At 41.3% G+C, this 15,468-nt stretch overlaps 1 protein-coding gene across 2 annotated transcripts in view; it reads right to left on the reverse strand.

Moving 5' to 3' along the window:
- MAD1L1 (mitotic arrest deficient 1 like 1) overlaps positions 1-15,468 on the reverse strand; it is a 354,867-nt gene that overhangs the window by 237,246 nt on the left and 102,153 nt on the right. The window contains exon 11 of one of the 2 annotated variants that reach the window (XM_064673155.1): positions 13,492-13,636. In XM_064673155.1, the coding sequence (XP_064529225.1) occupies positions 13,492-13,636 (145 nt within the window). Of the gene's footprint in view, positions 1-8,248; positions 8,294-13,491; positions 13,637-15,468 lie in introns of those variants that run through there. The other variant, XM_064673156.1, reaches the window with a different exon arrangement.

Genomic DNA, 15,468 nt, shown 5'->3' on the forward strand with positions numbered 1-15,468 from the left:
TTTCCTTCAGTATCATTATTAGTGTAGTGGAACACGGGGGCAAACAGCAAGATGTGAAATGACAACATAAAATATTAATGTCAGCAGAGTCTAGAGACAAGGGTGAGGCATTCTAGAGAACTTAAAAATATTAATAATGGGGAAAGAGCAAAGACTGATAAACAGCCTGAGCAAAATCATACACACAAACACAAGTTAATGTAAAGAGGAAGAAAAAAAAAATCAGATTTCAAGCAGTGTGCACAAAAGCAGGTTTTACACCACAATCTCCTTGGGATTTGACTTGGACACCCTTCAGAGCTATGATATCCTTATAGACATGCTGGCCAGACACAGCATGCAGAGAGGAGGGAAGGGACTTCAGCCTGTGCCTATAAACCAGGCCATAACTTCCACAAATAAAAGCACTTCAGCAACACAGCTCCAGGAAAAAAAAAATCCTTGTACTAATACAGGTTCACCAAAATGATACCAGATGCTTTCAGGGTATGACAAGACTCTGCAGATGTAGAAAATCAGTGAAATGCTGATGCTAACACAGTGGAGCGGGCGGTGTCAGGGAATACACACACACGTGCTACAGCAGAGGACTTGCTACCTGAAGGAAGGTCATTGTCACAGAGGTAAGGCACAAAAAACTGCAGTCTGCACTGTGGGACTTCATAAAAACACAAATATTCTCTGAAGGAGATACAATAAAGATTTAACAGCTCTTCCACAGTGTTCCTGTTTGATTTGGGCTCAGGTCTTCAGCCCTTTTATTCAAGCATCTCTGTTCCCCATCCTCTTTCATAACTGAGATAACGGTGCTTCTCCACCCCACAGCAATGACAGAAGGAATACAGCAGCTCTAAACATCGAGTACTAATAAAATATGAGTGACAGTGTCATTCAGGTTCCCAAAATAGACAGCATTTAACCTTCATTAGTTGTTAACAGCTCTCATAAGTCTACCAAGCATTAATAGTCAGATATTTATAACACATTTACCTCCAGACCGAGTCCCAAGACAAATAAGAGAAAGGACAAGTAATGTATCAAGGTTCCTCCCCTCAGAGTTTCTTATCACTACTTCCTGGGGGAAAGAATTGCCAAGAAAAAGAACTCACTGGTCTGGATGAATAAACCTTGTAAGTCCCAAAGCTGTCCCTGGGGAGAGCAGCAACTGTGCTTGTTACACCTTAAAAATGCAGCAAAATGAGAAGACACCATTTTTTTTAAGTTGTATTTGCCTGAAGAATGTGAACTTTCTAATTTACATTTAATTTTATTAGTCTTCCTTATAGCATATTAAAAGTTAATAACAAATCAAAACTTTTGATGCAGATTGTTGGGCATTCCCTCATCCAGTGGAAGCAGAACCCCAGGAGAGCAGGAACAGCTTGCAGGTTCTGTCAGCTGAGGACCATCCAAAATACAGCAAATTCTCCATAAAGCAAAGTATGACCCTCTGCCCACCAGCCAGGGTCAGCTGCTCTTACTGATAATTCAACTGGAAATGCCTACAGGGATGTTTTGGCTGCAATTAAGAGATCCAGTTTCTTCAGTGGAGCAGTTAGACATTAAAACTAAACCTGTGTAACTGCTGTCTGATGAGGGGCAACAATTCCACATCCCTGCTCCCTCTTCTTGAAGGAAAACTAGTCCCTCTGCAGAGGGAGAAGTAGTGAGAACATAAACACTGACAAAGAAAACCCCAAACTCACCCTAGGTAGGTGAAATGTAATAAGACCTCCTGAGAAAGTCACAGCATTTTTGATAGGATGCAGATTCAGATGAGTCAACTGGAGCTGGTCCCTTGGAGGGATCAAATAATTTCTAATGTTAGGGACTAAACCCCAACAGAGCACAAGACTTGATGCAGAAGATGCACCAACAACTGGAGCAGAAGGAGCTTCAGAACCTCAGAAGTCACTAATCCATGTCCAGGCAGAGAGGAAAGCGAGGCAGGGAAGATGTGCACATTTAATTACCTCTGGATTTCTGTTTTACGTGTGTTATCTGAAGGAAAACATCACATTCAGAACTTATGTTTCACATCCTTCACCTTGTGTGTACCTCTAGAGAGTTAAGCTATAAACCTGACTATTATTTACAGCTGCTCAGGATCCTATTTAGGGTATTTTCAAGGGATTCAGCAGGGGGTTTTTTTCTCTTTTATGCAAGTAAAAAGCCAATATTGGAACGCAATGGCTACAAACATAGCCTCAGGTTAACACCACACATGACAAAACTCGTGTGCATAGACATTACGTAAGAAACACATAGCTCACATAAAAGGGGGGGTGGGTTAAAGAGCTTTCTGGTTTTTTTTTTTTAATAACTTCTTTGGTAGAAAAGATTCCATTTCAAGCTTTTAAAGTGTGATGAACATGCTCCATTATGAACCACTCACAGAGCTTCCAGTGACCTGCACCTCCGTGATGGTTCTACCACAGGGAGGAAGCACAGGGATGAGCAGAATCAGTCACTCTGCTGCTACAGAACACATGTTCAGGGAAGAAATGGCCACTAAGCCTGCCCAGGAGTGGAGAGGGTTGTTTAGAGGTACATAAAAGCAGGCAGGTCCTTGCAGAAGGCAAATCACCTGCGCTGCTCAGCAAAGCTGTGCCCGGATGGGACACTGAGGCAGAGCAAGAGGAATGTGGGGCTGCTGCTGTCCCTCAGTGTTTAGGGAGAGCAAGGAATGGCTCTGAGCAAACTAATAGCTTTTTGGCTTTAAACTGGGAGGGAAAGGAGAAAACAAACAGATGATTTGCTTGGCATTTTGCTAGAAGCAAACAGAAGAGCTGAGATTTACTTAAGGCGCTGCAGAGTGAACTGGAGGTGAGAAATAAATTGCTTCCAGGGAGACCCTCCAAGCACTGAGGTGGCACAGGTTACCCCCATCCTCCACAGCCTCATGTGTACAATGAGTAAGAGAAGGATGATGGTCAGGGATACAGTGGTTAAAATAGGGAGTGGGAGAGATGTCACTGTAGTAAGTACAGCCACTTGTTCATGTTCACTTCATGCAAAAGGTCAAAAATTCTCTTGTATGGTGATTTTCATTTTTAAAAAACAAGCCAGAGTGGTTCACAAGCTTTTTTCCCCCCAGCATCAAACTCTTACAATATACTATCTTAATAAAGATCTTCATGTTGGAAAGGGATAAAAGAGTCATTTTGTTTTGATTTCATTATATCTCCTGAAATTGCTTTTTTCTTTCTGCATTTTTTTCTTGTCACTCAGTTGTGGTGGCCCTCACCGAGGGATAATGCAATAACACTTCTGACAAGGTCAGCTTTCCAATAACTTGGTAAATGGCATTTCCCAATGACAAAACAAGCACAGCTTCTCCTCTTTTGTAATTAATATAATAGAAATGTCAACCCAGAAACTTGGTCTCCAAAGGTAGTATGTTATTGACAGAAAATTAAATTATTAAAGCCAGAAAGCGTTTCCTTATCTGCAAAACTGAAAATGCTATTTACAGAGTAGAACTACTGTTACAAGCATAAAACATAAAACTCCTGCAGCTTATGTGTGTGTCTGAAAAAACAGCAACTGAGAAGAGTCACATTGCCTAAATTGCTAATTCAGGCAATAGATCATTTTGAGAACTACACACCCATTTTGGAAAATCATTTTGCACATGCCCTGTAGAAGCACGTGATTCTGTGCTGTGTGCATGGACTGAAAGAAATATTACTTTACATCCATGCTTTTCTTTATTTAATCACGTGCTCAAAGGGAGAAAGGGAGTAAGAGCAATTCCTCTCCCTGAAAGGGGAATGAGTTCTTGGCTCTGCCCCATGGAGACTTCAGGCACAGCCCGTGCACCTCACTCCAAACCTATGTGCTATGCAGTCAAGTAGGTCAAAGCTTTCCCTAGGACCTGCTGCTTGTTGTAATCTGAATCTCTCCTTCAAATGCACACAAGGACAGTGAGCCCCAAGTCCTGTCACCCATTTCTTTCTATATTTAGATTTTACAGCTCAGGACAGGCAGATGTGAGCTCCAGAGTGCCATCGGTGGGGTGGAGATAACCCAACAGGGGAAGCTGTGCTCACGTCTCAGGGGGAGCAGAGGTGGGGGGAAGAGTATTCAGCTGCAGCAAAACAACAGATCCTGCAGTTACAGCACGGGCTGGCACTAGCAGAATACAAATTTTTCTGTGAAAAACATTTGCCAAACCCAGCCCCCCAGGTGTCTGCAGCTCCCAGGCACAAGATCAGCACAAACCTTCTCAAACACTTGCAGGAAAGTGAGCAGTTTAATAATGCTCCTCTCTTCAACTACTTTCACTTTAACCACTTTGTCTCAATTCCTTACACACAGTCTCGTGGCACCCAAAGCAACATGGACTAGAAGACCAAGTAGGGTGGAGTCTCTGCCTTCCCCAGTGTTGCTACAGGAGCAAGCGCGTGGGATGATACAGCACTGGAATAAGCCCATTGCACTTTCTACAGACCCAACACAATGGCAAGCAAAGGAACACATCCACTGGAATCCTTGGACTTCACTACCTGAGGAAAGTAAAGGAGATGCAGACATAGACAGATATATTGAAACAGTGCTCTGGTTGTGCTTCCGTGAGCTTAACAAGCAGCTTGGATGTCCTGCAGGGTTGTAGGACCTTCCTACACACAACCTCTACAAATTAAAACTCTCGTACAAAGAGATCTCCTCCTCCCAACAGAAAGAAAGTTCAACATCACCTTGATATACAAAGCTTATCTTTTTTTCCTGGCTCATGCTCACACTTTACCTGTTGATCCCTTTCCAAATTCTTGACTTCAAAAAGGTAGTAAACTTTCTAGGGAAATCCTGAACCCCTGGATTCAGACAGACAGAAAATTAAATCTGAGTTCCCCCACTGTCCCAAACTGGTTCCACTCAAAGAGGCAAGTTTATGGTTAATATTCTTCACTGGTCCTGGTCTAGATGCCCTATAAAACACTAAAAAAACCCAGCAGCTGTTCTGTATATTGAGAAACGTGTATTATAGTAATCTCATTACATCAATCAGAATTCATTAACTGAAACTAGACCAATTCTTCAAATTTTCTATCGTTTCTACTAAAAAAATGTTGATGACTCTATCTGAAATACTACCTAAGCAAATGTGTTCATAAAAGAGGGAACAGTACATTTCTCCTCAATGCAACAAATCATGGGTCAGAGACCATTTCCATGATGCTTTGTAAAACCTCATTTGACTTCTAATATATTCATCAATTTAAGCAATGCTTGACCTGAGATGTTGTGAACACACACTGAACAAAACAGTCCGTACTGCATGATCCTGTGCCAGAAGTAATCCAAAACTCCTTAATTCTCCAGACAGTCCTTCGGTTTTCTAAAGATTTTGGGGCTTCATTTGAAAGGATGCTCTGACTGGTGTCTGAGTAGTGCAGCTGTTCTTACCAGAGGCTCACATCACATGTCGAAATAAGCTACTGTGCAATTACTTAATTATCTCTCTCTCCTATCCTTTAAAAAAATCCACTGCAATTCAACTTGAAGCAAACCCAGTTAATCCAGTTTTATGGCTGAGAATTAAAACAGAGAGAAGTCAGAAATTCAAAGCTGCAGTTCCTGTGGCAATACCACCACTCTAAGAGGCACTGATATTAATGCCTTCAAACCGTTAAGTATTTGAGGAAAAAAGAAATGAAAAAAAAAAAAAAAACCAAAACCAAAAAAAACCCTTTTCTGCAGCTGGTATTTCAGAGCCTGCTGTTCAGAAATCCTATGCCCCTTCCCTGTCCTTGGATGCTGCCCAAGCCCATGCCCAGCCACCTCACTGAGCCCCTCTTGCTGTCACCCTTCCCTCGTTTGTGAGGCACAGCAGTGAGGTTTGTTCTGCCCAACTTCCCCCAACAATAACTCCCTCATTCCACCCATCCATCTTCCCGCCTGCTTCTCTGCCAGACCCGCTCAGCCATCCTTCATAATTCAGAGCTGAGGAGCTAAGGAATAAATGTTACAGCACACGCATCAAGGGAACTATAACTTTGAATTACCTGACCTGGGTGAGTTTAAATTCTCAGCCATAACATTGGATTAACCTAATTTCTTTTTATTGAATATTTTACCTTTAGAAGTCCTACAGCCCTTTCTCTCGGAGAAATATGAGAACTGAAGGTCATATAAATTCTTTTATGGGTATATTTCTAATTTTCATAATATAACCTCTTAGCATTGAGCATTAATATCTAGTGGTGGCAGAACAAAGCAGAAGCCAGTCAGTATTCTGGGGAAAAAAAAAAAAAATCACATTTCTATTGTTCTTCACAAATACCTCATAAAATAACACATAACTTTTAACTTTGCTTCATATTCTGAATTGTTATAAAATTTTAAAAAACTCTCTAAACACGCTGCTTAAATAGAAATTATGTCAGATATAACATCAATAGAATACAGAGGCTGTCCTTGTGCCTCCCCCTCAAAAACATCAGATATAAAGATAATAATGAACTCCATATTTTTATCATTACAAGGTTTACCAGATACATAAGGCAAGGGAAAAAATTACACAAAACCAATTCCAGAAAATTGCTAAGATAATTTTTATGAGCTCTTTTATGCTTCTAAAAGGGAAGAGGAAGCAAGGCCCATGAATCAATTCATCTTCTGCCTCCAGGCTGGTCATTTGAACTAACACTCAGCAACTCCACATTGAGAGCCCTCAGGTGATGAAGCTCTACTGTAACAAAGCACACCACCTTCATCCTCCGTGGGACAAATTCCTACAGGTACCCACACAGGTACATTCTATTTTACAAAGTAGAATATCCAAAGTCAGGGAAAAGGCAAATTTATCCCCTAGCTATGAAGAATTAGGGCAACAGCCCAAGAGCAAAAGCTCTCACTAGAGAGGATGCAGTGGAAAGCGAGAAGGCAAGGGCAGACTCACTCCCAAACATCTGCAGTGCCCACAGCCCCTGAACAAGCTCCAGCACCTCAGAGCCAGATTCCCTCAACAGATATAGAGATATAGACTGACAAGTTAGAAACTAAGGGAACTCTTGGGCTTTGAAAAGCCATTTTGGAGCAGGATAAACAAGTGAGAACTCAACAACTCTGCACTGAGTAAAAACAAGTGAGTAGTAAACCTATGACCAAATCAGGCCAAGTAAGGAACAATGTCAAAAGAGAAAACAAAACAAAAGAAAAGCATGCACTGCTCTGGGAGCCATCACCAGCAAACACACACTCTCCTGCCTTCCAGAAATCTGCAAATCTCACTAGAGAACCAGTAACATTTTCTGGTTTAGTTTAAAGATACTTCCTCCTCCCAGATGGTCTTTGTGCACTGCTTTGAAACTACTATGGCCAGCCTCTTCTCCAAACACATCGATTTCAGCTCTCCTTATTCATTCTTTATTGAGAGATTCTGCAATTGTGTTAGTAAATGATATTAGCAGGCCCTGTGGAACAACCTGTTTCAAAGGAAAATGGCTTGTACTCATTTTATTCTGGAAGACAATTGCCATTTGCTTAATATAGCCATGATATTTTACTGAGGTAATTATACTCTTAGCTATCAGTAACAATTAAACCCTTAGATTGAGGTTGCTTAATAAAGGTCTCAAAATAAATAACACATTCCAAACACAGTATTTTAAAATGTCAAGCATGCAAATAAGATCTTGTAATGAATGTAAGAAAGCATCAAGTATAAATCAGCACAGAGTCAGTTTGTCATTGTACAAATCTCTGCAAAAATTGCCACTTTGTGGGATTCTGCTCAGGAAGCTACAAAAGCTACAAAAAGGGCAGTGCTGCAGATGAAACCATTTCAATAAATACTATGGCTGGTTCATGGCAAGGCCAGGGTGGAGCCACCAACACTGCTGTGCTTCTCTAGGTGCTGGGCTGAGTGACTTGCATTGTACAGTCAAGACTATGCTGACACTGATAAAATTTATACTTGTTCTTTGGTATTTCCTGTAGCAATTTCCATGAAAACTAGAGTTAGACCATTCCATTAGAAGCTAAATAAAAAACTCCAAAACAGACAAATTAGAGGGTCCAGACAAAGGAGAAAAATCACTCTCAGACTCTGAGATCAGGTCAACAGATCCTAGAAAGCATTAGATATGGAAGGCAAAAAAACTCAGTATGCTTTATCCAGCAATCCAGACACTCCTGTGAAAACCACAAACACAAAGCCCAACAACCACCCTGCACGAGACTGAACTTGGGATCAATCTAAAACCAGCTTGCGGAGGAGGAGATTATTCATAAAAGCACCTACCTCATCTCTGACCTGATGGTCCTCATCCATTAGAAAAGGCACCCTGCAAGAGGAGTCTGGGAATTAAAATTGATGATGCTACTGGATACTAAAAATTACAATTCAGCAGCGATCTGCTCCTAGCCCCAGCACTCCACAGGCAGCAATCACCTCTTTCCCTCTGTCCCACAGCTGTTAATGATCCTCTGTCTTCTTCTGCTCTTATCCTCCTCCACCCCTAACTACCAAGCACCCTTCTGTTGAAACTATTTAACTGATTAACACAATCAAGTTGAAATTAGAGAAACCTGTGCTCAATCTAAAAGGCTGCTGAGTCTCCTTCAAACACAGTCTTGTCTCCCTCTTCTTAGACATGCAAGATGGTCTAAGCAAGCACTACTTCAGCCCACAAAACTGGCCTTGCTGAATCTCTGAAGAGGGAGACGTGGAATTGCTTTAAAATGTATTTATTTGCAGGCATAAAAATGAATATAACTTCCATGAGTTTATAAAAACCTATGAAGGGGAGACACGGTGAGCAGAGGGAAAGGCTTGGCAAGGGTCAGGCTGACAGCAGTTAACAGTCATGTGTAGAGCAGCAGCACAGCTGGTGATGCACGAGCAACAGCACTGCTGAAATGACATACACAGAGTCATGAAGTGGATTGAAGGAAGGAAGAAGTATCATAGCAGCCAGGGAAAGCATTCCACACTGCTCACAACCCAGAGGAGAGGCTCTGCTCTGCCCCAAAGCCAGTGTGCTACCTGGATGCAGAGCAGAGCACAGGTATCATACCCAAAAGAAGGTCTGTCACAAGGATCTGTTTGCCAGGGTGGCTCTTTTTCCAGCTACTGAGTGCAGTACTGACTGCAATATTAACAGCTAATCTTTTACATCCCAGGAAAAGGGTTAATTCACCTTCTTCGCTGAGCCCTCAGAACTCTAAGATCCTTCCTTGAGCTTTAAAATTATCTATCTACCTCTTAAGAAAAAACATAATGCAGTATCCAGTATGACAGAGAAGCCATCAGCATTATTTTAAACCTTTACTGATTACAAAACAAAGCAGATGGCAAATCAAGTCATGAACTCCGCATCTGCCATGCTTAATGAACAGTTTAATTACCTAGTCCCATTTCAGATGCATCTTTGCCACTCTCAGCTCTGGGAGTCACTAATATACTTCACACTGACTGATATCTCCAGGAACATGTGGTATCAACAGTCAGCTGGAGTTGGTTAATCAATACTTGTTTAATCTCCAACTTTTATGGTGATGGCCTAAATTATGCCTCAATAGAAACAGATTTCCTATCCCATCACATGATCTGGTTGAAAGCTCAGGAAACAAAAGGGAATTTTTCAGCCTCTTCTCTGGGCAGCAAAGTACCCAAAGACAGACGAGTGCACAGACGGGAAATAAACACAGTGAAACAACAACATCCAGTACAAGCAGATTAATTCACTCGTTGCATTATGCCTTATCTGAGAGCAAGGGATGCAATTATGGCAGTGTGCATTCACAAAGTTACATTTTGAGAAGTAAATTGGACTCATTTGGAGTAAGTTACAACTGAAATTGGGCTTCACATTTTGAGTGTTGAGCTTCCTGTGAAGGATCACACACTGGCTGCACAAAGCAGGGCATTTTGTCTCTGGTCAGACCTGCTGCACGTGGTATAGGATGATCCTACTCACTCTGCAGCTTCATACATTCTTTCCATGACATACTGACTCAGATAAGGATTTTCAGAAAGGGCTTTTCATTTTAGGAGACTTCCATGTCATATAAAATTTTCTAAGAGATTTAAATTTTAGCCATTCAGTAGCAGAACTGACTGTTTTTAACAAGCCCACTCCATAAACAAAGACCAGGAGTTGTGTGTAATGCTCTCAGAAAAAGATAAATACTCACAAGCTTAAGAACGACACAAAAGTCAAATACAAAACTGTGTGGGTAAACATGGCATTCAAAACAAATACAGCAGGAAATCAAACAGGAAAAAGGGCAGAGGTGGACTAGGTCTTTCCCCAGCACTTCAGGTATCTCCAGTACCACTGCATCGCAACTACCTCAGGTAACAAAGGAAAGATTAAAGATTTCCCTAAAAAACTCTGAGCAAAGGCAAAGCAAAAAGACAGCAGAACAGACAGCAAACCCAGCCAGGCAGATCTCTGAGAGAGTGAGTGAATGCATCCCTTCAAACATCAATTTCTGTTTCATCACCTTAAGTGAAGAGAGTGACACTCCAGGAGAAACCTTCCAGCCATCAATGTCTGAAAGCCTCGAGGGTGTCCAAATCTAGTCTTACGTTTCACTGAAAACATGTAAATCAGAAAACTGGATTTACAAGGACATATGGGACAAAGTGATCAACCAATATGTTCTAAACAGCAGTTTGTCAACAGGAATAATCGAGATGCAGCTCATCCTCCAGCCCACAGCGGTGGAGTCAATGGGGCTGGACCACTGCACTAACACATCAAAGACTGGAGAATGCTGTTCTTCAGGTCTGCCAGGGAAGAGAGATTTGTAGTGATGCACTGAAGTATCCCAGACTGACAACTGTTTCAGTTCCAAGCAGTAAACCAACTGGAAAGGCCCAAGTAAGATCAAGAAAGCCCCAAAGAAGCAAATGAGGCGAGGAAGCAAGATAAGGACAGAGAAGTTAAATGTACTGAAATGGAAATATGAGACCAACTAAGACAGACAGAGATTGTGGCAAGTAGCAGCTGAACAAGTGAGACAGGCAGTCTGTAAAAGCCACAAAGTACTGCTTGAATCTTGAGGAAAAAAAATCAGTAGCTATAAAAGTAAGGTGAGAAGGAATCAGACTGGCAAAGCAAGGACCTCCTGAAGAGAGTACATTTACTACTGCAATATTTGGTACTGCTGTTAGGAAATGAAGAACAACTTACTCTTTTCTATTGATCTTTTAAAACATATTCCAGGTTCTGAGACTTCCAATTGACTTCCAATGTTCCAGTTTGAGCCCACAGAAAGGACAACTGTTACTGCATTAAAGTCCCACTGTAAAACACATCTGATGCCTTTCAGACCTTATTTGCTCAGCATACAGGAATAGATTCACTGTCCTGGTGGAGGGTCAAACATACACAAATGCAAAAGTCATACTATCAAAAGCAATAGCAATTCAATCAAATATATAATAGTCTCCCCCAAATTAGATTTTCACAGTCCTATTTAACAAGACAAAGCTTCAGTAGAGTGAACTCATCTTTTCCATTCTCAAATTTCATAGAAGCATGCTGTACTACTGATGCCACTAATTAGATGATTAAATACCATTCTAGGTGATATGCTTTCAATGTAAAATAATTATTTTTGACAGGCAATATATTTGCTCAATCTCATTTTAAATCACAATATCAGACTTTTTTAATTAAATGAAATTCCTTCCTCTGATTTTGCATGAGAAGAGCAACCAGCAGGAGAAACAGTGCCAAGGATAGATTGTCCAAGTTCCATAATGCATGTATTTCTTCACAAAGGACCCCAGCATTCTCTGGATGGAATATAAATTTTCAGAGAACAGCAAAGTCTTTATTCCTCTACAACAGGTCAGTTGAGGAACCACTGAGCACACTGAAAACTTCCCCTGTCAAATCAAAAGACTTTTTTGCCATGGTCTGATGAAGGACATTTCCAACTTTTCCTCTACTCCTCTTCAGGGGGAGAACAGCAAACAAAGCAAAGGCTTTGTCTTCCTAAATAAATCAGGGTACAATCCATTACATGACAAAGTACTGTTGTCTTTTTGCCCTGTACTTAAAGAAAAGTAATGACATTTTGCGTTCTATGACAAAAAGTGTTTCTGCTGAGCACTGGAAATAAGTTAACAAAGAGAATTTTTTAGAAACCATCTGAGAAACTTCCTTCGGGGCTGAGCAATCCAGCACAATGTTGAATAGCTGAGAAGGTCATAAAGGAAGGCTTTTTTACTGGGCTCAGTATCCACCTGTGTCATATCCAACCAGGCCAGTACTAAACCAGAACACTACTGAGGGCTGTCTGCTGCTGGGGGTAGGAGAAAGACTGAGGAGAAGAGAGGCCTTTTCTGTTTCCGTGGAGAGAGTTTGGTCCATCCACCCTGATTGCAGTGCCTGCCTCAGTGTGAAGCAGAAAGAACTGCTGTCATTTTTCTCTTCTCACTTGTGTGACTCTCCATGGCATCAAATTCCGCAGTCGGAAGATCTGATGGAATATCCTGTTGTAAAGTGACTGCTTCATGCTTCAAGAGCCCTGCTTACTGCACCATATATCACAGCTTCCTTGGCTCAACAATGACATGGAATTACACAGAACTGGGCGCAGCACAATTAAAATCGATCAAAATGCTTTAGTTGACACTGAAAATTAAAGCCTGAAGCACAAGCAACAGAACAGTTCTCTTCCCTCCTTCCTCCCCACACAGGGATGTGCCTGGCTCCCTCACACGAGCTCTAACTACTCAAGTCTGACCTTCTGCACACACATAAGCTCATTTACGTGAGGAGCTTTATAAGATCAGGGAGACTGCTCAGATGAGGGACGTTTTGCAAGGAATATTCTTGGAAAGTGAAGTAACTACCTTTCTGACTATAGTGAATTATTATTCCCTTTGGGGAAAAAGAGCTCTCAGAATTTAATATAAAATTTTCAATGCTCTACAGACTTCAAAATTATTGTATAGAATTTCATCACGAGAGCACACCTCATATAGGATGATGCAGCCTTCTTTGATATATCCTATAGAAAGAATCTTAAAACGAATTTTCAATTTACTGGTCTAGTGCCTGCCATTACATTCGAACAGACTTCCAGCATAAGAGGAAGGCAAATCTCTTACTCTCTGTAAATTGTTTTTCCACAGGAACAGTTGACAAGGTGCCGCCGTTTCGCTCTCTTTAGGAAAGGAGGCAATGCAGCCAAAGCCATTATAAATTCCCTTCAGTGGCTCAAAACAGTCCAGCAACAACATGATTCAATTCTCTGCCCTCACACAGGTGCCAAGCCTGAGATGAAGTCACGTATCATCAGCATGAGCCCAGACGGGGGGAACACCAGCACAGCCTTAGCAGGCACTAGTACTTTTATTCCTACGAAGTCCTAAAGTCTCTTACAGCACCCACTGTGCAAAGACCCCACAGCAACTCTGTAGTACCAGTTACAGAGGTGAACAAAGAAGAGATAGGAAGGACTGCACCTGGAGGAAAGAAAAAAAAGGACATGGGCTTTTCCAAACATGACCCAGAAACTCACCTTGGTGAGGAGCACCACACGTTTCTGCAGCCGCCTGACCAGCGCTTCCTGATGCTCACGTCTCTTCTTCTCATCCAGCAGCTGGCTCTGAACCCGCAGGATTTCTTCCTGTAGCTGCTGCCGGGCCTTCTCCAGCATTCGGGCACTAAGGAAGATAACACAGACCTGTGAATTCTTGACCACTGCCTCTTAGAGAGATGAGGAAAACCTGAGAGAAGCATCACCATGACACGGGACACCAGGGCTGGTGCCATTTCATCTTACGGCTGCGCTGCTGAAAACAGAATAGCTGCAGTCTCATTATCAGCTGTTGTCAGAAAAAGATATGAGAGAAGAACCATTCCAGTGACAGCCTTCTTGTGCAGCACAACACAATTACTGGAACCTCACACATACAAAGCATTTAAATAATTGCGTATCTGTTTCAAAATCAATCCATTTGCCTTTGAGAACATGCTTTGTTTTCAACAAACAGCACACAGTCTTGGGTTCTACTGGATCTTTTCATCTTTTTCTAACAAAGTAGAAGTAAAACTGAGGTTTAATATGATCTGCTTTGACTGACAGATAGTACTCAGCAAGTAATTAGAGCCACCACCTGCACATTGGTCTTGCCAGCAACCTGTGTCGGAAGAGAAATGTCTTCTGAGGCCAGGTGATTAGCACTTCTTTTGAAATGTGGGCATGATTCTCTATTAAACCAGAACAGCCTGGCCCCTCTTGTTCTCAGTTCTCTGTGCATCACGACGGGGTGATGCACAATTATCTGTGTGTTCCTGGAGATGCTCTCCATGTGTGCCCTTCAGACACTCGGGCTGCTGCTGGGACACTAATGGGCAGCTGCTCCAAGGCTCACATCAGGCAGCTCATCACAGATCAACTGATGGCAAAGCACGTGATGAATAGCAAAATAAAAGTGAAATCATTCTTGTGATTGTTAAGAGTTGGTTCATAATTTAGATACGACAGGTTTATCCAAGACTGAACTAAGTTAAGTATTTAAAGAGTGAGCAGGACATGAAATAGAAGTATTGCATACAAGTCAAAAACCCTCAAGCAAGTGAAAAAGATCAAACCCAGCATGCCTAGTTTACTCAGGAACAGAAGATCTTTGTTTCTCTGATGCTAAAAACAACACTGGAAAATTTATGAGTGCTTCAGAGGGGTCTTATTTCTCATTATAATTAAAAGAAAATAAATCAAAATGCTTTTAGATAAAATAGCACTATTGTTAAGGTACTGTTTAGATAGATCCAAAAGGGAATACTGCCTGAAAGGATGCTCAGTATAAATCAAGTACAGTCTGCACTGCCAGGTCATCAAATTGTATTTTCTGGGAAATTTATGTAGGAATTCACTCAAATTCCAAAGCAGCTGCCTCCCTACCTCAAAATCATTATCCTCCTTGAAAATATTATACCTTTTAAAGCACTGGATGAATCAGAAACCTGTTTCAAGCTCCAATTCAATTTGGAACCATTCACAGATTAATTTAAGAATCAAGAACTATGAAATAGTCTCTTCACTGTTGCATTCAAGTGGAGAAAGTTCATCAAGACGGCTTCACATCTGCATTTGAAACTGGATAATTGCATTACCAGGGCACCACTACTTCCTTGGATCTCTTTTAATTAATCAGTTAAGAAGGGAACCTCTTTCCAAGAGTAATATCTGTGGTGATGGAACATGTACATGGGTCAGCTCCAAACAGGACAGAATGGATGGGTGAGACCAGGTAACCACAACTTCTGTCTTAAGATCCATTACAGTTTGTTCAACAATACCCTTTTTTTATGCATAGGATAAATAGAAGTACAAAACTCTCATCAACTGTGTTATAACAAATTAAATTGCACTATGGAAACCTTACTGCAAATATTTTTTGCTCTTATCAAAGAACCTTAGTCCTGATTAGAATCAGAACAGAATAAAAAAATGCAAACATAAGATTAAATACTACCAAACAGACAAAATCTC

The sequence above is a fragment of the Pseudopipra pipra genome, chromosome 16 (assembly GCF_036250125.1).
Source record: "Pseudopipra pipra isolate bDixPip1 chromosome 16, bDixPip1.hap1, whole genome shotgun sequence".
NCBI lineage: Eukaryota > Metazoa > Chordata > Aves > Passeriformes > Pipridae > Pseudopipra > Pseudopipra pipra.